Genomic DNA, 27,563 nt, shown 5'->3' with positions numbered 1-27,563 from the left:
TGAGGGACTAGGCACACTCATGGTACACATACACACATTCATAGAAAATATTCTTATATATAAAATAAATGCATCTTTAAAAACAATTTTAAATTCAGTGTTGATTCCTCAGAATGTAGATGAGTTAAGGGACTCCTTTAGCCAGAACCACAGTACAAACAAAAATAAAACCAGCAGACCAAAGAAAAGGAAGACACTGGTGGCACGCTGGGTAGAGGAAGCAGGGGGTAGGGCAGATTATGACCTAGTCTGAGGGTTTAAGGAGGGCTGACTGAGGTATGGAGGGGAATAACCAAGCATGTCCACACAGCATATTCCCAAGCTGCCCAATTAACTTCTGTCTCATGTTATTCACACTATTCACCACCTCAATTTCTCTTCTTGAACAAAGCTTGCAGCATGAGACAACACAATGAATTTCATAAAAACCATGAGTTTGTGTGTTATCAATTTATACCAACTCTACTATGGCTGATTTATTGTGTACTTATAACATCCTTGTAAATGATGAATGTCGCATGTTCATATTCTAGAGAAACAGAAAATAAACAAAAGCTTGATAAATATTTTACCTTCTTTCATTTAAAAAAGACCACACAGTAAAAATATAAACTGCAAAGCAAATGTTTTATCATTCCCAGTGGGATATTTGCATTCATCCCTGCATGACAGCAATTCTCAACAAGAAACAGAAGTGCCATCTATCTCCAAACTGATGCTATCAAGTTACATGACTGTAAAATCAACAGGAGCTCCTCCCTAAGTTTAGAAAACACCTTTCTACAACTCATTAAATAGACCTTTCCTGCTATGAAACATACTGTAGGGTGCTTAGATTCTCACAGGCTGGAATTACAGGCATGCACTGCCATTCCTGAGTTGGTAATTAACAAGAATCTTTAGCTAACCAGAGAGTACACTTTAAAGGAACACATGTCACATGTATTGCCTACAAAGCTCTACATGACTCAACACTCAGCATTCTCCTTTTGACCTAAGGTAACTAATATACTTGTCATCTGGCTTCTTCCAAAGCAGCCTCCCTGCTATTCCTAGACAACACCAAGGACATTTCCAACTCAGAGCTAGCTCTTCTGCCTGTAAGAGCCCTAATATACTGATATCCAAAAACAACTAGCCTAACCTTCTTGCCTGTCTTTAACCTCGACATTTTTTAAATGTGTGTGTGTGTGTGTGTGTGTGTGTGTGTGTGTGTGTGTGTGTGTGTGTGTGCTGTTCAACATCATTAGTAGCCAAAGAAATGCAAACTAAAACTAAAATAGGATTTTTGTTGTTTGGTTATTCAGTTTTTGCACTGTAAAAAGAGGAGCCCAGGACACACACATGTACCCCTGAGCTACATCTGTTCATCCCTGAGATATTCTCTCACAACAGACATTCAATCTGACACTAATCCCACTATTTTGTGGCTCTCCACAAACTGACCTTAAGGCTCTATTACTGAAGACAACACATACACAATTCACTGAACATGGAGCTGGTGCCAACCTAGAGCTTCTTTCTCCCTTTGGACTGGAGTTGTTGGTGCTGGAGGGTACTTTGCACACTAACAAAGGAGAAAGGCAAACATCAACTCAGCTACAAATCCTTTGCTCTGAGAGAATGACCTACCTGCACAATACACTGGCCCAATAGGAGCACAACGCTTCTGGGAGAAACCAACCAGTATGGGATTGAATTTAAGGTCCATCCATCTGGATAGACTCCATCTCCAACACTGTGCAAGCAACCAAGAACCTGAGACTAGACATCCCAGGGAGCTAGGGTAAAACCTAAGGCTATTGCTCTACTAAAAGACATAGCAATACACTGTGTGACTCCTCGGAACACTCTGCTATGCTCGTCCATCAGTGCCTTGCTCAGCCATCTTCGGAGAACTTTTTTTCCTGCAGCAGATGGGAACAAATGCAGAGGCAGGGAGAGACCTTGGAACACTCAGCCGTAAATGTGATGCTTTCATCAAATTCCTCCCATCAAGAGTCAGGGAACTCTTTGGAAGATGAGGCAGAACGAGTGTTAGAGTCAGAGGGCATGGAGGACACCAAGGAAACAAGGCCTCTAAATCAACATAATCAATGAATGTAGAAGCTCACACACAGAGACTGAAGCAGCAAGCACACGGTCTACATATGTCTACACCAGATGGGGTCCTAGAGCTGAAAGAAGTAGACGCGTGCCCACATCCCCAATCCAGAAACAATCTCCAACTGATAACCACTTGCAAATGGGAAAATAAGTTTCTCCAAAGGAGTCTTGCTGTAAAAGTAAACGATTCTTGAGGGTAGGCCTCATGTCAAGCAGTTGGCTACACAAAACAAATTCAACAATGCTGGAGACTCTGTATCAGAATGTTATCAGGGAATTGTTTTTAACCTTACAGGTCCTTTGGGTATATATTATGACTTCTAGTTTTGCATCTTTATGGAACTCCTGTGTGTGCAAACATGTGTGTGTGTATGTTTGTGTGTGTGTATGTGTGCATATATATATATATATATATATATATATATATATATATATATATATGTTTCTTGTGCTTTTATTTGGCTCTTTCTCTTGCTTTCTTGTTTTGTCATATTCCAATTTTTTGTTGTTGCTTTATCATTATAATTTGTTGTTGTTGTTGCATTATTATTATTATTATCATTATTATTTTTATTATTATTTAGATGCCTGTTAGTTTTCTAAGGAAGAAACACAGAGAATGAATCCAGATGAAAGGGAGATGGGGAGAAACTGAGGGAAACAGAGAGGCGGAAATTGATATCACAATGTATAATATGAAAAAACTGTATTTTCAATAAAAGGAAAAAAAGCATAGCAACAACTAAAAAAATGTAGAATGGTAGAAAAGCTTATATGATGGTAAATTGGTAGCACTACCATGAAAAATGTTTGGCACTATCTAATAAACTTGAAGATATATATTCCTAACAATTCAGTCAGTCAAACCCTGGCTCTGCATCCTACAGATATTCATAAACATATGTGCCAAAGAAAAAACATAACAATTGGTAATACAATATGATTTTTACAACTTTTAAAACACCCTGAAAAAATCAAATTTTCAGTTCTAGATTAAATGTGTTGCACACTACTGATAAAATGAAATATCCTACTAGTAGTTAAGAAATAAATGAACTAAAAGAGCAGTGTAAATCAAACATCAAGTCAGAAAGCAAGATTTATACCCTCTGTGTAATTCCATTCACATAAAACAAAACAGCACAGCTAAATACAAGGAATCGGTCATACTGAGGAGGAAAGGGAACAATATTCATAGTGAAAGGCAGTGTTTTCTCTTAATCAAGACAATGGGATCAGGAACACGGGTGTGTGTGTGTGTGTGTGTGTGTGTGTGTGTGTGTGTGCATGCGTGTATCTGTGTCTGTGTCTGTGTGTCGATGTATGTATCTGTATGTATATCTGTGAGTATCTGTGTGTCTGTGTGTATGTGTCTGTGTCTATGTGTCTAGTTATCTCTGTGTGTGTCTGGGTGTCTTTGTGTATGACCGGGTGTGCCTGTGTGTGTGTATGTGTGTGTGTGTGTGCATCTCTGTGTGTGTCTGTGTCCATGTATGTATCTGTGTGTATATCTCTGAGTATCTGTGTGTCTGTGTGTGTGTATCTGTGTATCTCCATATGTATCTCTGTATCTGTATGTCCATGACCATATGTATTCAAGTTCAACTACCATATAAAAATATCTTAAAATTCTGAGCAAAAAGGTATAGACTTGTACATGAATGGCATATAAAACTTGTCCACGCCGGGTGTGGTGGCGCACGCCTTTAATCCCAGCACTCGGGAGGCAGAGGCAGGCGGATTTCTGAGTTCGAGGCCAGCCTGGTCTACAAAGTGAGTGCCAGGACAGCCAGGGCTACACAGAGAAACCCTGTCTCGAAAAACCAAAAAAAAAAAAAAAAAAAAAAAAACTTGTCCACATTCTTAGTCAGAGACTCAAGAATAATGACAGAGAGTTTAAGACTCACCAGGAAACCTACACCCAATTAAAAATTCAAAACTCATGTGACATTCATCTGACAAAAAATATGACACTCCTCCCATTTAAAGAACTAGACTTGGCCAACTTACAAAATATATGCAAAAAGCAGAAAAGATATGAAGAACAGAGAGAAGGTATTGAGAGGAGCTGTGTAAATAATAAGCAATCGGCCTGCCTCTGAAGGCCTTTTCATCTAAAGGCATTGCATGCATGGTCCTTCAGCCCTCCAAACAACACTGACGTATCATGGACACATAAGAAAAAGGTCCAAAGGGCCAATCGGACAGGACAAATTTCCCAAAGACATTTCTCATGTCTTATCTCCTTCAAAGAAGTTCACCAAGCTAGACCAGAGGCAGAGGATCAGCATGTGAGTACAACATGATAAATATTAGACATAATTTTACACAGGAGGACAGAATGATGAAGCCAAGACTCCTATATGCACCTAATAATCCAATAAAGACGAGAACAACTGCTTACCTATGACCGGGGTGGTAAACAGCAGTATTTATTCCATGCGGATAATGACCACTAAAGCTGAAACTGTGACTCTCTTGGTAGCTCTGATTTGTTCCAACACTACATTAAAGAAAGCACAACAGAAAGAAGTACCATTAAACCACCATGGACACCAGTAGATACTATAGCAGCTACACTTTAAAGACAACACTCTAAACACTATTGAGGATATACATATATAAAAAAATACATGACAGTGTGGATATAACTGATACAATCATACTGTTCAAGAGTCTGTAGTTTCATATAAAAATAAACTACATCATCCTATGGCCAAGCAATTCCAATGGAATATAATGACCCAGGAGGTATTGAAGAGTGGAAAATTCCTGGCAACCCGTTAAGGTCATAAACACTTGAGTCATAAGCATCTGGTCCCCAGGCCTCCGCCACTCCCGGAACATACCTTACCTTTCCTGGAACAATCATAATATTCCAACGACCTCTGTAGAATGTCTCAACGCCCCAGAAGCATTGCCTAAGGTAGCACATGATCTATGATCTAATTGTTGAAAAAATTTATGATTTCCCCTCCCTCCCCCTGGTTTGTGGGTTTTTTCTTTAAAAGCTCTGTAAAACTTCAGGCCAGGGTCGAAACTCCTCTACTCCTGCCTGGAGCATGAGTCTCGACCCCAGCATGCTGGCCTGAGCTCTCGTCCTGTCTCGTTCTGTCTCGCTTTCAATAAAATTCCTCGTGTGATCACAAGATCCGGTCTCAGTGTCCTACTGGGTGCGCGACGGTCCCGAGACTTGAGTGAGGGTCTCCCTACGGGGGTCTTTCAGTATAAGAATGTTTATCCATAAAGACTTATGTAAGAATGGCCATAGTACAATCTGTGTAATGGTCACAAATGATCCAGTTTGCATACAGGTCTATATAAACAAATTAATAAACAAACCATTATATATCTGTGTATCAACGTGTAAATACATTTTATGCAATTTATGAAAGATGAATCATGAATCAGTGGTAAGATGGAATAAAGTAATGGTATGCAAAAAAACTGATACATTTCAAAATAGGCTAAATCAATGAAATACATTTAGCAAAAGACTGTATGCCACATGATTCTATTGATGTGAACTATTTCAATAAGAAAAACTCATTTATGATTAAAAATAAAAACTTTTAAAAATGGTAGTTGTCATGGGTTAGATGTGCGCAGAGGGAGGAGGACGCTCTCTAGCAATAGTGGTGATGTTCTATTTCTTGACAGAGGTCTGAATGGTACAAACCAAGGCACCTATCAAACTCATAGGGAGCTACAAATAAGACCTGTGAATCCTACGATATGCGTATATCATCTCAGAAAAAAACTATGACCAAATAATGAACACAATAATATGTATTCAAAGGGATTTGATGTTTTGTACACACTATGAAATACAAGATACAACTGATTAATAGCTGGCTGGAGGGATGAATAGATGACTAGAAATATGACATATGAAATATAATGACCTTCTAGTCAGAGAATTCAAACACAAATGTATGAGTATTCACTACACAACTCTTTCAACATGCCTAATATACTTGTAATTACTCATAAATGATAAAAAAATAATAATAATCAGTATCTGACACTAAATCAGAAAAACAAACATTACATCAAAATGCAATCCAATGAATTTTTACCTGACAAGGTAACTTCTAAGTTCTCCTCGGTAATTGATGACCAAGAGCTCTGCAGACCACTGTGCACTTGCTTTGTATTCTAAAAATACCAACCCAGCAATGGCGTAGCTTAAGTCCCCAGCAAAGACAGATGCCTGAAAACAGGAGAAAATGAAGTCATTATAGAGACAGCAGATAAATTAGCACATGCTTAACTGATCAATATCCCAGATCCTGGCTCTGACACCAAGTTTAGACCAGGCTCCTAACTGCTCACTTTCCTATTCAAATTCTCTATAAAATAAAGAGGAAAAGAGGAAAGCAAGCAATGTCACCATTCTGCCTCTTTCAAATACTAATCTCCACTGCCCAGCCTATGCTAACAGGACTTCAGGCACTTTCCATGTGCCCACTCGGCAACGTAAAGGGAGAAGCACAGCACTCGGTGTCAGCCTTTCCATCAAGCAACTGTGCATGCAACCACGCAGATGGAAATCCCCATGGCTAAGCACCTCTGCAGGGACACATAACAATATTTCACCAAGAATGTGGCCAGAATCCTCTATCTTGGCGCGAAGACTATTTTAGAAGGTAAAGCCAAATGAGAGTCACCAGATGGCAAGGTTCTCCAGTCTCTCCTTACTTAAAAATGAGGCACAAATTTCTTTCAGTGATAGTGTCCCGCTGTAGCAGGCAGAGGAAAAAGAGGCACAGTCTGTGAGCCTCTGAAGATCAGTCTGTGCTTTATATGTTGCCACGTCACTTTCCCACAGTGAACAGCAGCCCATCCACGTCCCTGTGTGTCACTCCTCCCATCTGTGTAGTCCTCCCATCTGTGTTGTCACTTCTCCCATCTGCAAGCCTCTGGGCAAACAGTGCATAACCCCCTGGCCCAGGCTGCTTCCTTGGGTTTCCCTTTTCTATAAAGCTCCATGAATGCAAAACTCAGTGTCAACTACTATTGTCTGCCTTTTATTAATCTATCTCTTGTCAAATTAATTTACAGGGCCACAGAAATTGAAAAACAGAGAGAGAAAGGAGGCTTTTCTCCAACATTCTAAATAGATCTTCGTGATATGGAATTATTCAATAAATATCCAATCCAAGCCTAATCCAAACTAAGAGAGTCTACAAATAAGAAAATATCAAAACACATGCTAAATTTCACACTTCGTACCAAGGCAAAACTCCAAAACATCTCATAACATTTAATAATGATTACAAGTTTAAATGATCATGTGATGGATATACTATAATTAAATAAAATACATCACCCATAAATTTCACCTGTTCCTCACTACATCTACTTGGAGATGTAAAATTACACTTAACCATATAGATAGCTCTCATGATAGCCCTACTGGACAGCACCAGCCTATTAAACAGTAATTTGAGCCTTAGCTTCTACAGTATGAGGCATTCTTTCCGATGTTTCCTCTTGTTACGTCTTAGGAAAATCATTTTCCATATCATTGACTTTCAACATTAACTTCTTAGATTGGTCCCATTAGTTTTCCTCTGTTCTCCCTTTTAGTTCCTGTCCTACGTCCAGTTTCTTTGTAAGTGGTTTCTGCTGCAATGGCCCACTGATTTCTTCTCTCAGTATAACCGAGCAACAACCCATCCTATGAGTAAAGAAAAATGGAGATGTCCTCAATGTAATTATGGGGGCCAGAAGACAGAGGAATAGCAGTAGAAGGCAGAACATGAAACCAACACACAGTTCATGCGAAAACCCTGATTTAAATTCCATCAGGACCAACCACAGGCCCATGTGTCACGTTACTTGACTGTTTAGCCAGTCAGTCTATAAGCAATGACTGCTTCTCCTTGCAGATGGTCCGTCCTCACATCCTAAGCTTCCCTACTTCCTGCCCTCCCACCCAGCCATCCCAGAGCAGTGCAGACCCACCATAAGCAGTGCTTCCCTTCTGCTTAGTCCACAAGAGCTCCTCACTCCAATCCAGGAGACAGTTTCTAGCTGGTACCTAGCCTTGCTCCAACATACGGGAGAGATTCTGCCAGGTCCTGATCCTTTGTTTTTCTGGCTAGTCTCTACTATGACTCAGTAAATACTTTTGTTTCAGACTTGCTTGATCTTAAGAGTTTACTAATTTCAACTCATTCCTTGTTACAAAGTAGATTACACTTACATAGTGCACTCCAAATACAAATAAATACATACACACATACATACATACATACATACATACATGCATACATACATACATACTATAGAACTACAATTACCTAACTAGATGTCAAATACTAAGAACATGGTTTATTGACAGGACCCTGATATAGCCGTCTCTTGTGAGGCTATGCCAATGCCTGGCAAACACAGAAGTGGATGCTCACAGTCATCTATAAGATGGAACACAGGGCCCCCAATGGAGGAGCTAGAGAAAGTACCCAAGGAGCTGAAGGGTTCTGCAACCCTATACGTGAAACAACAATATAAACTAACCAGTACCCCCTGGAGCTCGTGTCTCTAGCTGCATACGTAGCAGAGGATGGCCTAGTCGGCCATCACTGGGAGGAGAGGCCCTTGGTCTTGAAAGATTGTATGCCCCAGTACAGGGAAATGCCAGGGCCAGGAAGCAAGAATGGGTGGGTTGGGGAGCAGGGTGGAGGGAGGATATAGGGGACTTTTGGGATAGCATTTGAAATGTAAATGAAGAAAGTATCTAATAAAAAGAAGAACATAGCTTATTATTCTCATTTATACTTATATTTCACCTCTCTTCACACTCATCCGTTGCAACATTATACATAGCACGCACGCACGTGTGCACACACACACACACACACACACAGAAATTCATTATTTAAAGTCCGCACATACCGGGGCAATGACAAAGAGCTCGCTGCCCATAAGATCAAACACCCTTACAGTCCCTGTGCTCTCGGCATAGGCCAGCAGTGTGCAGTCATAACTCCATGCTACCCGTCTCCACTGGGGCTTTGGGTCTTTTGGAACTATAACAAAAAGAAGAGAGGTATTTTAAACAATATATAATAAAGACACTAACAGTTTGAATGACTACAACTAACATAAATATGCAGTAAGTACCTCATCTCCTAAAGCGACCTAATGCTTCAGTGAATACAATAGCTCCTAGAAACCTTCTTCAAGACATAAACCATGGCCAACTCTGGCTCCATAACTTCATAAAGAAAGCAGATAACTGCTGTTAGAGCACCCATGGGTGCTGCACATGCCCTAGACTAGCAAGAGCTCAGGGATAAGTTACTCAAAATACTTATGAAGTGAAGAATAAGCAAAAGCCCAGAACTCAAATTGTGAGTTGCCATTTTGGGGTTGCAAATCTAACTATGGGAATCAAGAGAAAGTTGACAATGATAAAAATATTTTGAACACACAATGACCAAAAATTGATTCAAAATCAAACACATACTGAATCTGAGGTGCCCCTGGCAGCGTTCACCCACACTCTGCTACCTGGCTGAAACATAGGCTCTGAGCATACAACACATGCACTTTACATATATACGACATATGACACCATACAACAGCAGGGATGACTGACTGAAATCCACCTCAGACTCAAAACGACTGTCTGTGGTAAACCACAATCTCTTTGTTATACATACAAATTTTTCTACTCTTATAGAAATATAATTTTATTTACAGAAAACAAAGACCTTTAGCATTTCCCCACCATCCTTCCTCAGCATATATCAAATATTTGGATCTTAGTGTGTTAGAATGTTTGGTTTTAAAATTGCTATTTGAGTTGATAGCTTAAAAAATTCTTCAAAGAATTTTAGTTTAGACTTAGGACACAACTTCCCACAATTTCTAAATGGTCGTAAGCATCCTTCGGCCACTGTATACTATGTACTTATGTGAAGCACAATCTCGCAGTGATGACTACAAAGTCAAACTATCGGTCAAACTCTGCAAAGCACTAAAGATGCGTGGCATCCTGGAGTAGCACATAGGCAAGTACATCTATCTCGGGAGTGGGAAGGTTTGCTTTCATCTTCAATATAAAGGAAACATAGACATCTTCATATATTTATTGATAATAAATCAATGAGCATTTTATTTTTAGACCTAGTATGTATACCTATATTCCTGGGTTCACGTAAAATTTTCTCAGACAAACAGGAATTACAAATAGAAAAAGTTTAAGTAACATCAGCCTACAGAGTTGGTAAAATAGTAATTATTCCAATCTACTGAGTTCAGCTCCTCTAAAAATGCAAAATACTACAAGTAAAACTAAAATCCTTTATGTACTGATAGTATATATTCCATGGATATACAACCTAAGAAGTGAAAGAGGGAAATATATTGAGGTAGATGAATCAAGAGCTATTCCTAATCATATTTTAAGATTTTGATAATAAATACCTTAATAATTCTAATAAAACCATATGCAAATCAATTTTAAAATTACAAATAAAACTTCCATATAACCCAGAAATGATTTCCAAAGCATATGAGAACAGCATGTGTAAGAGACACCTATGTACCTGGATTTGTTATGCTATTATTTACAACAAGAAACAGAACGTGTGTTAATCAACTGATCCTACCCCCCCCCTTTTTGGGGTTTTTTGTTTTGGTTTGTTGTTTTGTTTTTTTGGGTTTTTTTTTGTTTTTTTTTTTTTTTTGAGTCAGGGTTTCTCTGTATAGTTCTGGCTGTCCTGGAACTCACTTTGTAGACCAGGCTGGCCTCGAACTCAGAAATCCGCCTGCCTCTGCCTCCCGAGTGCTGCTGGGATTAAAGGCGTGCACTACATACCCGTTATCCCTCATGGATAGGTACAATATTTTGATGCCTATGTCTAAACTAAGTGCTAAAAAGTGCCTTGATTTGGAGGGAATCAAATATAATATTGCGTTGTTTGCTATTTAGATCAATTTTATAGGGATGTTTAGGGTTGTCTTGGTAATTTTAAGACCTGAGTCTAAATACCCTGGAAGTTATCTACCATGAAAAACAGGTTAAGAAGGCAACTTGGGGACGTTTGCTTAAACGTCAGCCTGCAGGTGTTCATAGCCATCACTCAGCAGCAGCAGAGGATTCCATTGCAGTTTACTGTGTAAAGCACATTCTGCTCTGGGTAAAGATGAGCACTACTGTGTCTTGACTGAGATGGGTAAAGGGGAACACTACTGTGTCTTGACTGAGATGGGTAAAGATGAGCACTACTGTGTCTTGACTGAGATGGGTAAAGATGAGCACTACTGTCTGTCTCTTGACTGACATGGGTAAAGGGGAGCACTGCTGTCTCCTGACTGAGATGGGTAAAGATGAGCACTACTGTCTGTCTCTTGACTGACATGGGTAAAGGGGAGCACTGCTGTCTCCTGACTGAGATGGGTAAAGAGGAGCACTACTGTCTGTCTCTTGACTGACATGGGTAAAGGGGAGCACTGCTGTCTCCTGACTGAGATGGGTAAAGAGGAGCACTACTGTCTGTCTCTTGACTGACATGGGTAAAGGGGAGCACTGCTGTCTCCTGACTGAGATGGGTAAAGAGGAGCACTACTGTCTGTCTCTTGACTGACATGGGTAAAGAGGAGCACTGCTGTCTGTCTCTTGACTGAGATGGGTAAAGAGGAGCACTACTGTCTGTCTCTTGACTGAGATGGGTAAAGAGGAGCACTGCTGTCTCTTGACTGACATGGGTAAAGATGAGCACTACTGTCTGTCTCCTGACTGAGATGGGTAAAGATGAGCACTACTGTCTGTCTCTTGACTGACATGGGTAAAGGGGAGCACTGCTGTCTCCTGACTGAGATGGGTTATGTCTATTTTTGTTCATCCCTGCTTGCTACTGAGAATGTGTATTACACTTTCAATGAAAAAATGTTTTCATAAAAATACAAAAAGAATCTGGGTGTGGTGGCGCACACCTTTAATCCCAGCACTCTGGAGGCAGAGGCAGGCGAATTTCTGAGTTTGAGGCCAGCCTGGTCTGCAAAGTGAGTTCCAGGATAGCCAGGGCTACACAGAGAAACTCTGTCTCAAAAAAGCAAAAAACAAACAAACAAACAAAAATTCAAAAAGAAAAGGAGAGAAGGGATGTTGGATAATCTGAGACAGTAGACTCACACTTTGAAAACTGGGTATTTCATTTCAAAATCTGGGCATTTCAAATAGTTTATGATTTCTTATTCTTCATGTTGAGACATACATTTAAAACTCACTCTTTCATGGCATCTGACAGTAAGCTGATGAGGCTTTGGGAAGTCAGAGGCAACCAGGGGCTGTCAACCTGCACATCCTGAACTTGAAGGCCAGTGGGCACCCTCTCGGCATTATTACAATTAGCCAGAAAATGAAACACTAAACATAGAAGCTCTTTGAAAAGTCTAACCCCATCTGCTACTTTTAGGACAAAAAAAAAAAAAAAAAAAAGGAAGGCTGAATTAATGGTCTAGCAAGCAGAGCCAAACAACTTCCAACCCACATTTCAAATATTCTCAAATGGCCTATCTTTTATAAAACAATAATTGAAAAATATCAACGTGGAACCAAATAGCTCCTATTTCAGTTTACAGACTCTGCAATATGTAGTCTCAAAAATGCATTAACAATAATCTGGCTCTCCTTCTCTGGGCGCACACATGAAATATCATTTGGCATATGGGAGTGAGTCCCATAAAGATGAGTCAAATAGTAAGCAAATGATCATTGCCTTGCATTATACAAAATAGAGAGAAGCCATTAATGCAGCATTCAGGTCATAAATCCCCACATCCATAAGCCAGCAAAATAAAGCATTAGTCCTCACCGCATTATCTCATCTAGACTGCCACATTAACAGTACATACTAAAAAACTCTTAATAAACATAATTTGTATGAAATACAGAATAGTTCAACTTTCCATTTTCATGTTAACTTGTGGCTTTTCAGGTTACTTAGTAGCTAAGAGCAGGTACCTAATGCCAATACTCAAAAGGATCCTCCCTATATATCAGGATCACTCCAACACTGAGCATGCTCAGAAGAAGCCCTATCTCAGACTTCCTACACCTTCAGCAGGTGAGAAGGCTGAACTAATGAATATGCAATTCAACAGCCCACACGATTCTTCTGGAGGCTTCGTGACCTAATATATGACCTAACATAGCAACTACTGTTCAGCATACTACATGAAGTAAATGCAGGGAATATTTGAGATCCAACTTTATAGTCTACATTTAAACACTGTTTTGCCTTATTATCTTGGAAAGACTACTCCATAGAAAAGGCTTATCAATACACAAGGTCCTGCTGTGGTTTGTATACACAGTACACAACAGGAATACAAAGCATAACTGATAATTACTCAAAAATGTGTATATGTACTATAGTATACCAAACAAATAAACATTTATTCTCAGACGTTTCCAAAATCAGCCAATAGACAAACACACATTTGTTCATAAAAATCATTTCACTAGCTTCCACATATCATTACCAACTTAACAGAGTCAAAATCTGTGAAAACCATGTGTGGGAAACATGATGGGCACTAGACATGTATGTAACTACCATGTAGAAGAGCCCTGCCTTCAAAGAATGTACAATCTGTTATGACTGAGTGGGAAATATTCCCCACCCAGTCCTGTCTTTGAACATTTGGTCCCAGGTGGTAGTACTACTTGAGAAGTCGTATGTTTTTAAAAGTGGAGTCTTACTAAGGGAAGTGGCTCAGTGCGGGGGTGGGCCTTGAGTTTTTATAACCCCACCCTGCTCCCAATCTCTTCTGTGATTCCCAACTATTTAGCCAATCATACAGTCCTGCCTCCATGATTGACTGTAAAATCTATGCCAATAAATCCTTTCTTCCTTAAGTACTTTTGGTCAAATATTTTGTCACACAATTAGAAAAACCACATAATCTAAACTGGGAAACAGAAAAAACAACTATTAAGAAAGGAAAATCAGGGTTAAGTTTTGTAGTATCAGAGAATCATGGATATTCACAAATGGTAGGGAAGAGGATTCAGAGGAAAGGTCTGCAGAAAGAGCTCCTATCTGACCTCACAAAGGCAGGAATAGTTAAATTAATGCAAGGCAAAAGCAGAAGCTTTCTGTCAGAAGAAACTATACCAAGGGAAGGAGGCCCGACGCAAAGTCAAAGACTTAGTTAAGAAACCACTCCCTAAAATCAGGCTGCAGTAAGCCTGCAGCCATTCTCCTAATTAGTGATCATTGTATGGAACCATCCCTGGGCTGGTGGTTCTGGGTTCTATAAGAAAACAGGCTGAGCAAGCCGTGGGAAACAAGCCGGTAAGCAGCACCCCACTCCATAGCCTCTGCATCAACTGCTGACTCCAGGTTCCTGCCCTGTTTGAGCTCCTGTCCCGACTTCCTCTGATAATGAACAGTGTGTAACTGTAAGCCGAATGAACCCTTTCCTCTCCAGCTTGCTTTCGTCTTGGTGTCGCATCATAGCTTTAGAACCCTGACTAAGACAGATGGGTAAGCTAAGATGATCCTGAATCCTGAGTTACAAAATAAGAACTCAGTTCCACAGCCATGGACAATCACTGACAAATTTTAGGTAGAGTCGCAGTACCTAATAGTTACTGTTTCACATGTTCTAAGGAGCTATCATGCACCATCATGTTAAGGTGTACTAACTCACATAATTTCTCTATAATTTAATATTTTAAAATTATATGCATATTACCAATAATACAAATGAGGCCAGAGACTCCCATTAGCTTTCTGACAATTAAATAAAATATCTAATCTTAAACTTATAAGTATTAGTAAAGAAAGATGAAAGCACATCCTTTTTTACTAGTTTTTGTTGAAGAACTCTGAACTTATAACTAAATATTTATCTCTGCACTGATTCCAAAATAGAAGATTACACTTACAAATTACTCTTTCAGAAAAAAAGTCTTGAATATTTTAAAACACAATTTAACTTAATTTATATATGTTTTAAGTCCTAAAACATATATATCAAAGCAAAATATTTAAAGAAGATTAAAGATTGAATAATTATAATTTAAGTAAGTTTAATATAGTCATAAAAATAATTCTACTAGTAAACTCTTTTGGAATATCTATTTGCACTTGACAGGAACATTGTAAACCATTACTAATTGATATTTTTTCATATGTCAAAATTTTGGAAACTCTTACCTTGACATTTCCCAATAATTGATGTAAAATCATCTTTTGCAGACCTACAAATATATGAGAAATAAAAACAATAGTTTTACCTAAGGACACCAATATGAGATTCTATGAAACACCTGAGATACTGTTGTCTAGACAATGCCTAGAAGTTACAGAAAGTCATCCCTCTGTCACATAGATGGTGGTTTAGTGTCTCAAATGGATTCTCTCATTAACAGCAATCTTCTCATTACAGAAATGGGACTAGGGCAGGAGCAGAGAGCTCCAACACAAGTGTGCTTAAGCACTGTCTTATGATATAGCAGGAATGCCTGTACCAAAGGCCCAAGAATCTGACTTAGTAAATCAAGAACAGAACCCAAGTAAGACTATTAATTAAACCTCCCCACATTGATACCATTAAGAACCACTAATCCACACCATATTACAAACTCTATCACACAGAAAAAGAGAGGTATAGGATGTATACTTTAATAAATCACAAACATAAATAGGTTATAATACATGAACCAGTGACCTGTATATAATCTGTAATCTTGAAATACATGGCATTGTAGTATAATTAGAACAAACTGTATGCAAAACAAAAACTGGTGAACTTTCTAGAACATAATTTAATAACATTTACCTAAAACTTTAATATCTATAGGATTTGACCTAGAAATTTCACTTCTACAAAGTTATTCCCAGGAAATAATTAGATTTATATAGGTATCAAGGAAACCAATACAATCTAACTTATAAAGAAGAAAAACACATCAAGTATAAAGAAATTTGTTAAGTTTTGCTGTGCACATCTAATGAAATATTATGCAATTATCATACATGACATGAAATGATTTCATATTAGATTAATTTCAAGGGTTACTTAGGGGGAAAAAGTAACATAAATTTTAAAACGTAAATTAAATTTACAAATCACAAGAGTATTTTGGAAATTGGTGTCAAATAGAATAAACAATATTATCTAATCAGAGAGAGAGAGGGAGAGAGAGAGAAGTACTAAAGAAGGTGTGTCAAAATATTAACAGTAAAATAGTTGAAGAGTCAAACAAGTTTCTAATTCTTTCTTTCTATTGAACTAACTGTATTTTCTATTATTTCTAAAGGGTCTATTAAGCATTGTTTTTTAAATAGTTTACAAAACTTTTAATATTTTAGCTATTTTCAAATGCTGTTATGACTACAGACATAAATACAGAAATAAATATCTAAGACAAGACACTGATCAGCTCCCACATGGAATGAGGCAAAAAGAACTCACTCTGAAACAAAAGTGACCTGACTCCAGCTCAATCTCTGTGACTGAGACAAAGGGTTACTGTTGCCCTTCCCTTTAAATAAAATGGGATGACAGCACCTCACACCACGTAGAGAAAACACTGACTGTGCATTGCTTTCATCCTTAATGTGATGGTAAGGAGTGCTGCTATTGTGCTAGGGAAGAGGAAAGCCAACAGAAACAATGGTTTTCCTAAAACATCATCCATCGTTCACTTTAGTTAAGCAAACTCTAGGGTGGGAATATTTACAAATGTCTTTATAAGAGTCTCTTTGTGTCTTTGCTGGGTTCTTTCACAACTTCTAATTAGTCCCCATATAAACAACAACCCACAACCATATGGAATTATTACTTCACTATTTAAGAAATAAGGAAACATTAACCAATTATAATTTGTAGCTGCTGGCAAATTACCAATTAAAGAGTAATTCACAAATTGTTATTTTATCCAAAGTCAGCCCCTAGCACAGGCAAGTTAAGGACAGCATCCTAAATGATTGACAGCATTTAACACAACACTGGAAAACTGCATCCCAAGTATTATTTCGAAAAGGGGGCCTACCTCTTAAAAACTCAACTGCTTCAGCTCTTCATGTCTCTTTTCTCAGTAACCATTCCCCATTTTAACTGCTTCCTAACAACAAATAATGACCTATGATACTAGAAACAACTCCCACACTTGAAACACCTACTCAGCATTACTACAATCACTACTGAGACAATCTTACATTGTACCTCGTGGTTTAAATAGGAAATGGCCCCTACATGTCCATGTGTTTTACCATTTAGTCCTCAGTTAGTAGCTGTGTCTGAAAACGTTGTAGAACCTTTAGGAGGTGGACGTTAACTAAAGGAAGTTAGTCACTGCAGGAAGGCCTGGATGTTATATAATATAGCCCAACCCACTTTCTGTTCTCTCGATGATTCATGACTACTGATGCCATAAGACCAGGCAGCCTCATGCTCCTCCCATCATGACTTTCCCACTATGATAGACTGCATCTCCTTGGAACTATGAGCCAGAATAAACTCTTTGAACCTAAGTTGGTCCCATTAGGTAGTCTGTCTTGCAATGTTTAAAGTAATTAAAACATAAATGTTCTTCACTATTGTAGACAGAATGCAAGTGGAACAAAAAAAGCAAGTGTCTTTAAAATTAAAGAACAGCCCAATATAGTGGCACACATCTGTTATCCAAGCAAAAGGATTACAAATTCTAGGCCAGCTGGAGATCCTATCTCAAACAAAACTTCCAGAACAATCGCTGCTGACAGAGTTTACTTTGGGGAATTTACTTTGCCTTTTTTCATTGCTGATCATTCCTCACTTACTGGGAAACAATTCCTTTTTGGTTACTGCAAAGTCAATACACGTGCTTATATTCATTCAACAAAAGCAACAGAATACCAGCTTTGAGCAATGCTACATCCCCATAATTCCCTCTTACTATCTGTTCTTCATATTCCTCAGGCAAAGACCACATTTATTCATTACGTGTAGACTATTAATTTGTATTAGTTCATGGAAATAGACAAGTGGAGAGTGATGTTTTTTGAGGGGAATTGATTGAGCTACATCACCAGACCAATATTTGTAGAAATATATCATACTGAGAAAAAGAGACTATCCCTAATTATAAAGAAAACACAATACAATCAGAGCTGCAGACTCTCATTCACTCTATACTCCTGGTAGATGGCACATGGTGGAGTCATAAAAAACAGAAGTGCTAAAGGTATAAGAGGGATGAACCGCATCTATACCAAACCACAGCATGGCTAAAACACAGAACTCAAAACCTGAGGGGAGAAGAACAGATCTTGAATTCTTGTACAGGGCATTTAACCACATGTGCCAGCTCCTCATTTTTAAAGTCCAGGATGATCTGCACAACCTCTCAGACCTGCCCGGACTCTGTGAGTTACCAGGAATACACCCAGCCATGGCATTAACTTACCAAGAATAACAGTAAGGGTTCTCAATGTTACAGGTGTTGTGGTGGGAGGCATTCCATACACAGTGTGCTCTCAAAGGCTTCCTGGTGGAGCTATTTGCAGACCAAAGTTTGTGTACACAAAGCTTTTGCAATTATTCTTTCATCAAAAACTTGTATTAATAAGTTCCATGGAGCTTGAGTCAAGCTCTACATCCCATACCTCAGTACCTTGATCACACACCATGCCCTGACTGATATACCACAATCACTTCATCCGTCTTCTCTTTCCCTGGGAAAGTGAATGTTGTCTTCTGACTGCTGTGTGTAAGTAAGGCACATACTAAACGCTTGTTTCTCAAAGCACACTCACAAATCTGAAACAAATGAGTTCTATCAATCCCTGCAAAAAATACAAATTTAAACACTGCCAAAAAAAATTCTTAAAGAAGTCATTAAAAAAAAAAAAAAACAGTAACACAGAAGGATTCATATAGCCACATTGGGTTAAATTACTTAGTGTGGGAAGACTACCATCATTTTCTTGGTGGCTTGGGTGGACTCAGAAAATCTCCCCACATGAAGCCAATGTCTGATAGAGAAAAGACCAAAGGCTGAGATAATCCAGTACTGCTTAGACACATGGGAAGAATAACTAGACCAGCAGAAAACTAAGACCAGTGTGATAGCAACAGAGTAGGTACCAGTACTGCTGTAGTCAAGAACAATGGAGCAGCAGAAAAACATTTCCATTAGTATCTAAGAATCTTTAAACCTCTTGCCCTTAACTTTTCTCTTGTTTGTGCATGGTGTAAATGCCTGCATGCATCCACATCCACATATGTTTAGGTATACACATGTGCATGTGCAGACCTACAACTGACAACAAATATCTTCCTTATCAGCCTCTGCCTTACATGCTGCACCAGGGTCTCTTGTTCAGACCAGAGCTTACATTGTCGATATGGTTAACCAGCTTGCTGTGGGGATCCCATTTCTGTCTACCGCAGGAACTGGAATTCCAAGCAGAACTCTGTGACTATACAGTTTTTTACATGGGTTCCAGGAATCCAAACTCCACTCCTCTAGATTGCACAGCAAGCTATCTATCTGCTCAGCCATCACCCAAGCCCTCCACTTATATTTTGACAATCAATAGGTAAGCTTTGCCTAAGAAAAGGGAGAGAGACCCTCAGTATTAGAATATTTAGTGTGTTGATGCAAACTTCACAACATTGCAATTACTTCTGAGTTTTGTCTTTATTTACGTGGATGCCAGAGTGAGTTCATGTGCACCATGTGCATACACGTACAGATGGAGGCCAGAAGGGGCATCAGATTCCCTAGAACTGAAGTTACAGGACGCAGTAAGCCTCCAGGCAGGTCCTGGGAAGAGAACCCAGGTCGTCTACAGGAACAAGAAGTGTTCTTAACCACTGAGCCATGTGTCCAGCCCCTAGAGGTGTATTTTAGATGAGAATAAATCATTGAATGTCACCAACAGATGTCCAGTAATCATGCCACCTTGGTCTTTCACAGACCTATAACCATTGATTGACACATTTGTGCCATTATTGCAAAGCTGTCTGGCTTTGTTTTATATCTTGAGATACCTGACATTGCTCTAAACAGTTGACCCACCAGCAGTAACTAGTCAAACAAGTTAGTTCCAGACTTCTAGAATATTATCTTCATTTCATTAAAAAAAAATCATTTCTCAGGCGTAAGCAGAGTAAACAGAAAAGCACAAAGATGAGCAAACCACTCTGAGGGAGCATCGCCTCTAAGTTAACAATCAACACTTTACAAAGTTAACTTGTAGAAAAATTCCTTCAAATACACCACTTTGGAAAATATTTCAAGTCTTATTCCTATGTATAAGTAGTAGTCTGTTTTTGTCAAGACATCTTCCATGCATAGGGACACATTAACCTTACCTGATCTCCACACACTGATCCTGGACAGCAGCCAGAAGCTTGCCATTGCTGCATGGGAGACAAGGAAAGAAACCCTGAGTGCTTGAGTCTTCAGCATGCACACAATTACAACACAAACAGGTTTTTTAAGTTCTGCTTTCATTATCTGCCTTCTGGTTTGACAATTAAATTAATATGCAGGTATAAAATCATAGAAAATGACTTAATATAACTTAAATCCCTATGTTCAAACAATGGCCATATGTAACAAAGGAAATTTAATAAAGATCAAGAATGAAAGCTACAAGGACCCCCAAAATCCATGTCTGTGTTGTAATTTAGACAAAAATGCAGTTAGAAGAGTTTTAAATGGATTTTACACATACTTACTTTGCAAGTACCAAATGCCAGTTTATCTGTTTATTGACCAAGCGAACCAGTCCATCAGGAAGCAAAAACGGAGCAGGGCTGAAACCACAACATAACAGTTAGCTTAAAACTGAACTACGAAAATCATATGGAAGAAAGTAATAACTACATCTATAGAGAGAAGGTTTGATACTAGGATATAAATTTTGAACATTAGTAACCTAAATCCAAAGCTACTAACTTGACATCTGAAATTGTAATGAGGTGTTTGGGATAAACACCCCATGGTGTACTAACAGCCCATACACTGACCAACGTAGCCAATTTCCTCATTCATCTCTTCCCTATTAAACTGTACATAATCAGAAATAACAACAAACACATGTGCACACACACACATATACGTATATAAACATATGTGCACAAAAAAAAATGTGCACATATACAGACTAAAAAAGAACTAAATAAAAAACTAACAACAACAACAAAAAAAAAAAACCCACTGAGCAAGTAGTTCTAGAGGAGATCAAAGGTCTCTATAGTAGGACTATCTTATCTCCAGAATTGTTAAGTTTAAGGTTAGCAAAGAGCTACTACAAACACTGCCAAATGCAGAATTTTATCACTTTATTAGACTACTTATTTCCCTGTACAAATAAAACTATTTGCACAAAATATAAGTTGAGATATTAATTTGAACATTGTAGCAACTATATAAGCAATTACTGGAGAAGTCTGTGAAAAGCACATTTTAAACCAGGTTTAAAAAGTGTTTTATATCATCACCCTCTTTAGAGCTGAGAATCGCACCACAGCTGAACATAACAACACTCAAAGAATTCAAAAGCATGCAACAAGCAAAATCTGAAGAACTAACACACAGCAACTCAACCACTGACCATAGCTGATGTAACAATAAGAATACAACTGTTCTTATTGTTAAGACACATACAACACACGGATCCAACATACGGGCATTTCCTAGGCAGTTGAGCCCACGTCAGAGGAATCAGGGGTCATCAGGAGATGATCAGTATTGAGTAAGGGAACAAGAACTAGCAAGTGTACTGGGGTGTGTGGCATCAGCTTACACCAAATCCTTGAAATCCTAATCTAAAAACCAGGTTTGCCTGGATGTCAACATCTCCACCAGAATCAGATATTAAAACCCTTAAATAATCAGAAGACAGTAATCTTTGTAAGAATTGAAGGCTCACCTGTACCAGATGTACTGACGAAAAAATAACAGATGATCTGGAATAAAAAGAAACACTTGTCCTTTAACAGTTATTTGTAAACAACTTATAAAATAAAGCCAACCTAATATATACTATAACTTTTACAAGATCAGATAACTTTTTATATTAAAATCTAAGTTTGCCAGGCAGTGGTGGCACATGCCTTTAAATCCAGCACTTGGGAGGCAGGGATAGGAGGATTTCTGAGTTTGAGGCCAGCCTGGTCTACAGAGTGAGTTCCAGGACAGCCAGGGTTACACAGAAAAACCCTGTCTCAAAAAACAAAACAAAACAAAATCCAAGTTTATGGTTTTTGAAACACTAAAATATTTCCCAACTACAAAATTTTAAAATGTTTTGAGATGTTAAATCAAGCCATTACTAGAAATTATAGTAAATTGCCCTTTAAAATAAAACTATACAAAATATAAATCAAGATATTAATTTGAACATTGTAGCAACTATATAAGCAATAACTGGAGAAGTCTGTGAAAAGCCAATTTTAAAAGGGTTTAAAACTGTTTTACATCATCACACTCTCACACACTCTCCTCCTCCTCCTCCTTTTTCTTCTCTCTCTCTCTCTCTCTCTCTCTCTCTCTCTCTCTCTCTCTCTCTCTCTCTCTTTCTCTCTTCTGCACTCTCTTATACACACACACACACACACACACACACTTCCATGCACGCAGCTAGGCATACACCAAGGGAGAAAAGTCTGAAGAACATCATCTCTAAGTTGCAAAATAAAGAAAATTCTATTAAAATATGTCGATGTTTATACTTTCAATTTTTTCTACAATTATTTTGATCAGTTATATATTTTTTCTAAATAAACCAAGACTTCATTTATGATTATAAAAATCGAATACATTAGAACTTATATAAAATCACAGCTAGCCACAAATTTTCTATTTCTTTAAGTTGAATTTTCTCTTCATAAGGAACTCAGATGCAGCATGAGGACGGCCTTCAAGGCCTGAAGGCAGGTAGTCACATTCCCAAAGAAAACTGTGGCCAAGTCCCCACAGCTAACCATTACAGCCGAGGGCTGGAGAGCTGCCTCAGGGCTGAGGAGCACTGGCTGCCCTTGCACAGGACCTAGGTTCGGTTCCCAGCACACTCATGATGGCTCACAAACACCTGTAACTTCAGCTCCATGCGATTCTACATCTCTTCAGATCTCCATGGGTTCCGGCACACATTTGGTACACACGCATGCATGTACTTAGGCACACACACACATACATACATATAATATGTAATAAATAAATGTAAAACAACACTTAACTTGTCAGCTTAGAAGAACTATATCAATCTGTTAATTAATATTATAAAGTCCTCGTGGTTCAATAAGGCTGATGCTTAACTCTTTTTCAGACTCCTCCTGGTTCATAGGTAAAGTGCATAGTTGTGAAAGGAGAAAAACCTGTCCACAAACTATATAATACATAAAATGCAAGGCCTCTTTACCTCTGATTGCTTTTGTGATGATGAATGATGCACCGTGCTTTCGGTTGCCTCTGGGCTAAAATAAAATAAATAAATAAATAAAAACTTACAGTTGAGAATTTTATAATACTTGAAACATTTAAATTTATACTTCTCTACTTATATCCAGAGCATTGAATACCAGCATCAGTATTTTAAAACTTCTTACAGGTTGCAATATGGACTGTGTGTAGTAGCAATAAGAGTGAGAATTATGTTTATAGATCCATGTCAGGAAGAACACCAAGGTGAGGTTAGAAACAGTTTCCAAATCAAAACACCAATGAAAAGACAAGGAACCACAGGGGCAGAGCTGAGCTGTGTCTAAATGGTAGAGAACTTGCCTATGACGTTCAGGGGCCTGGGTTTGAACAAAGACAATACTAATTGCCCAGTCAATGCAGTCTATAGGGCAGGCACAGAGACCTAAAACAGATTTCACTAAGAGGAAAAGTGATTACCTATTGTGTATCCATGGAGACGATGTTATTAACAAAACACAGATATGTAACTACTACAGTAATTAGAGTCCACAAACGTAAACTGAATGGCACTGTCTGTAGAATAAAGAATAACAAATACAGTGAGTAGAGTGCTTTCAAGTTCTACCAAGAATAAAATGAATAAGTAATCAGTAAGAACAGATACGTTACTCCCTAGGACGCTCGCTTAACAAACATGAAGGAATCATCAGGGGACAATTTGGCACAGTGGAGGGATATAAAGTTGATCCCAGGCAGAGCTTATAGGGCAGCAGCTGTAGGAAACAGATGTAGAAATCAATAAAGAAGACAGATAAGAGAAGGCAGAGGACAACGAGGTTTCAATATAAGTTGACTCCGTGTTGTTGTTGTTTTTTTTTTTTTTAATCAGCATATAGTGCTAAGCATTCTGAGACAGTATTACGGACATTTCTGAAATGCTAGATATCTTTATCCAACTTAAAGGCAGCAGCAGCCTCTCAATTTCATCATCTACAAAATGTCCACGTCACTCACTAGAAACCGAAACGAATAACAAATATGCAGATTTTTGCCATTACAAGACCTAATTGAAGACAAGTAGAATAAATACCCAGAAGGCAAGGTAAAGGAGCTCAGTGGGCCAGATTCAAGAGTCGTTAATAAAGGTTCTTCCTAGCCATGCTGCTTCCTCAGGGCCTAACACAGGGGCATGCCAGGCACTTGATACGTGTATGTCAAGTAAATGGGCCTTGGACTCCTGCTTTCACCCTATGACCCGAAGGAAACTAGTAAGGGTCCATAAGTTGGCAAACACCACAATTTTGTCTCCAGCAGAATTGGAGAACCGCTGCTTCTTTCTCTCCACTCCCTTGGCATTCTACTCAGCCAGCACTTCTGGCTTGGTAATGAGAAACGTTCACTGGATTGGCTATCTCTCCTCCACACTGCAAGTTCCATGAAAACACTGTCTCTGAATGCCCAGCAGCCTGCACCATATCTGGGGTCTGAGTGTGTGTGTGTGTGTGTGTGTGTGTGTGTGTGTCACACACAAAGAGAGAGAGACAGAGAGAGACAGACAGACACACACACACACACTAGTAAATGCGTATTACTGAGACTTTTAAAGGACGATAGAGTCCTGCGAAATTCTCCCGCCACAGGTAACAAGATTACAAGGCAAGTCCGGATATGACAAGGACCTAGGGAAGAAGAGTGACACTGTGACCTGTCGAGAGGGTGACAGCCTGAGTGGGGATACACAGTCGAATTCGGAGCCAAGGCTGACTATAGACACCCTTCAGCGAGCCCTGGACCCGGCAGCCCCGCCGTTGCCAGGAGACAACACAGCTGCTATCCCCGCTCCACTTGCACAGCGTGGCACCTCGACGTGGCTCTACACGCCCCGCGCCCGCGCCATGTCTACAGCCTTAAAAAGAGAGCCCGGCTCACCTGCACTTCTGTCTCAGGTGGCCATTCGGTGTTGACCAGCAAGTCATAGAGAATCGTCTCCTCCTCGTCCGCAGAGCCGGGACTCAAAGCCGGCGCTGACTCGGGGGCCGCCATGTTGGCCGGGAACAGAGTGGTGGAGGGAGGGGCACTACGGGGACTCGCGCGGGTCAAACTTTCCCGGACGCGGCCGCTGGTGATTGGCAGAGTAAAATGAATTAAGTGCGGAAAGGGAATGCTAAAATTGACAGAAAGGGAATGCTAAACTTGACAGATCTGTGGGTCTAAGACTGGCCTTGTCTTGTCTGAGATATTTGGACCCTGGTCCAACTTTTTGCTCATTTGTGCCTGAAATGAGTCAAGTCACTGAACTTTTCTTACCCAGTCAGCTTCTACGAAGCTGCAAGAACCTCTCAGAGTGCTGGTGTTCATGTACAGATTCTTCCGCAAACACAGAACGTGTTCAGACAGTGGACTTTAAATGCACCAAGGGGTTATTCAGTTCACAGGAAGGGTGTTTTAGGCACCTAGAAAAAAACAGTGAGGCTGATGAAGACACCCTGTAACAAGCAGAACTTGTCAGCTGTGTAAGAGAGGATGTCCTAAAAATCACCATACAACATGGACTAGCCTCAGACCCAGTCCTCCTGCCTGAGCCTCCCCAGTGCTCAGAGTACAGAGATGTGCCTTCAACTACAGGTAGGAATTGGGTTCACTGGAAGTCAGGAGAGAATATTTCAGTTAGGAGGTACACAAGACATAGGAAGATTAAGTTGCAATAACAGACAGGGTGAATAGAGAGGCCAAGCTGAGAAAGGGTGTGGAGGACAATAAAGATAGGGCAGCTTGAGGATTCCCTAGAGGGGAAACTTACCTCATTTGCTTGCTCGTTTATTCATTCATTCATGCATTCATTCATTCATTCAGCATATGCCTGTCTTTGGAAGGCCCTTTACTGTAAGCAGAGCCAATTATGACCAGGATGACCACATTGTTGTTGAGTTGAAAAGAAGTGCAAATTCACAAGATACCTTTCAGAAATTATCCTATAGAATAACCAACTTAGTGCATTAGGCAATGGTATAATAAAATGCACAACTGGAGCGTGTCTAATGGTTCCCATGTCTCTCCAAGTTCATCTGCACCTTGTACTCTCACAGCTAAACTTTTGCTACACACACACACCATTCAACCTTGCTGTTTCTAAGACAACAGACACACATAAACATCAGGAGATCTGGCACGGATGTTCTTTGTACATAGAGGTTGTACCTGATGTGACTCTGCTATTGCTGTCTCATCTCCTTCAGGTTGTTGTTTAAATGCCACCTTCCCTCCGAACTCTTGCTCCTGTCTAAGTTCCCACTCACTTTCTTCCCACTCCAGCTTCCCAGCCCTCCCCGTGCCTGCTCAGGTTGTCTGTTTGTTTGTCTGCTTATGTGTTTAACACAACATTTGTTATCATTGGATATGCTCTGTGATGTATAATTTATTTTACTTGTGTACAGTCTGTCCTCATCCTCCAAAAATGTAAACTCTAGCCCAGAAGAGTGCAACGTCGTCAGGTATAATAGATTCATTTCACAGACGCACTGTGTCCTCAGTGTTTATAACAATACCAAGCACAGAGCAGAGGACAAAATTCATACTTCCAAGAGGGTGGAGAGATAGCTCAGCAGTTAAGAGCACTGACTGTCCTTCCAGAGAACCACTGTCTTAGGGGTTTACTGCTGTGAACAGACACCATGACCAAGGCAACTCTTTTTGTTTGTTTATTTGGTTTTGAAGATATATTTTATTTTTATATGAGTACACCGTAGCTGTCTTCAACACACCAGAAGAGGGCATCAGATCCCATTACAGATGGTTGTAAGCCACCATGTGGTTAACTGAGAATTGAACTCAGGACCTTTGGAAGAGCATTCAGTGCTCTTAACCACTGAGTCATCTCTTTTGTGATTCAAGGCAACTCTTATAAGGATATCATTTAATTGTGGCTGGCTTACTAGTTCAAAGGTTTAGTCCATTATCATCAAGGCAGAAGCATGGCAGTATCTAACCACACATGGTAAAGGAAGAGCTGAGATCTCTACATTTCCTTGTGAAGGTTACTAGGCTTCCAGCTTCCAGGCTTGAAGTC

General features: G+C 39.3%; 1 protein-coding gene across 4 annotated transcripts in view; it reads right to left on the bottom strand.

Moving 5' to 3' along the window:
* Nucleotides 1-25,554, bottom strand: part of Nbas (NBAS subunit of NRZ tethering complex) — a 301,235-nt gene extending 275,681 nt beyond the window's left edge. For all 4 annotated transcript variants that reach the window (XM_029484416.1, XM_021178925.2, XM_029484417.1 and 1 more), the window contains exons 1-9: nucleotides 25,427-25,554; nucleotides 23,496-23,550; nucleotides 22,005-22,041; nucleotides 20,809-20,886; nucleotides 20,440-20,487; nucleotides 15,291-15,334; nucleotides 9,010-9,143; nucleotides 6,186-6,319; nucleotides 4,511-4,609 (exon numbers count right to left, since the gene is read on the bottom strand). In XM_029484416.1, the coding sequence (XP_029340276.1) occupies nucleotides 4,511-4,609; nucleotides 6,186-6,319; nucleotides 9,010-9,143; nucleotides 15,291-15,334; nucleotides 20,440-20,487; nucleotides 20,809-20,886; nucleotides 22,005-22,041; nucleotides 23,496-23,550; nucleotides 25,427-25,540 (743 nt within the window). In that variant the 5' untranslated portion in view covers nucleotides 25,541-25,554. The remainder of the gene's footprint in view (nucleotides 1-4,510; nucleotides 4,610-6,185; nucleotides 6,320-9,009; nucleotides 9,144-15,290; nucleotides 15,335-20,439; nucleotides 20,488-20,808; nucleotides 20,887-22,004; nucleotides 22,042-23,495; nucleotides 23,551-25,426) is intronic.
* Between the last annotated feature and the right edge of the window lie 2,009 nt (nucleotides 25,555-27,563).

This window comes from Mus caroli, unplaced genomic scaffold (genome assembly GCF_978045245.1).
Source record: "Mus caroli unplaced genomic scaffold, Mus_caroli_1 scaffold_14, whole genome shotgun sequence".
NCBI classification, from domain to species: Eukaryota; Metazoa; Chordata; class Mammalia; order Rodentia; family Muridae; genus Mus; species Mus caroli.
This window is presented reverse-complemented; position numbering and strand designations above follow the sequence as displayed.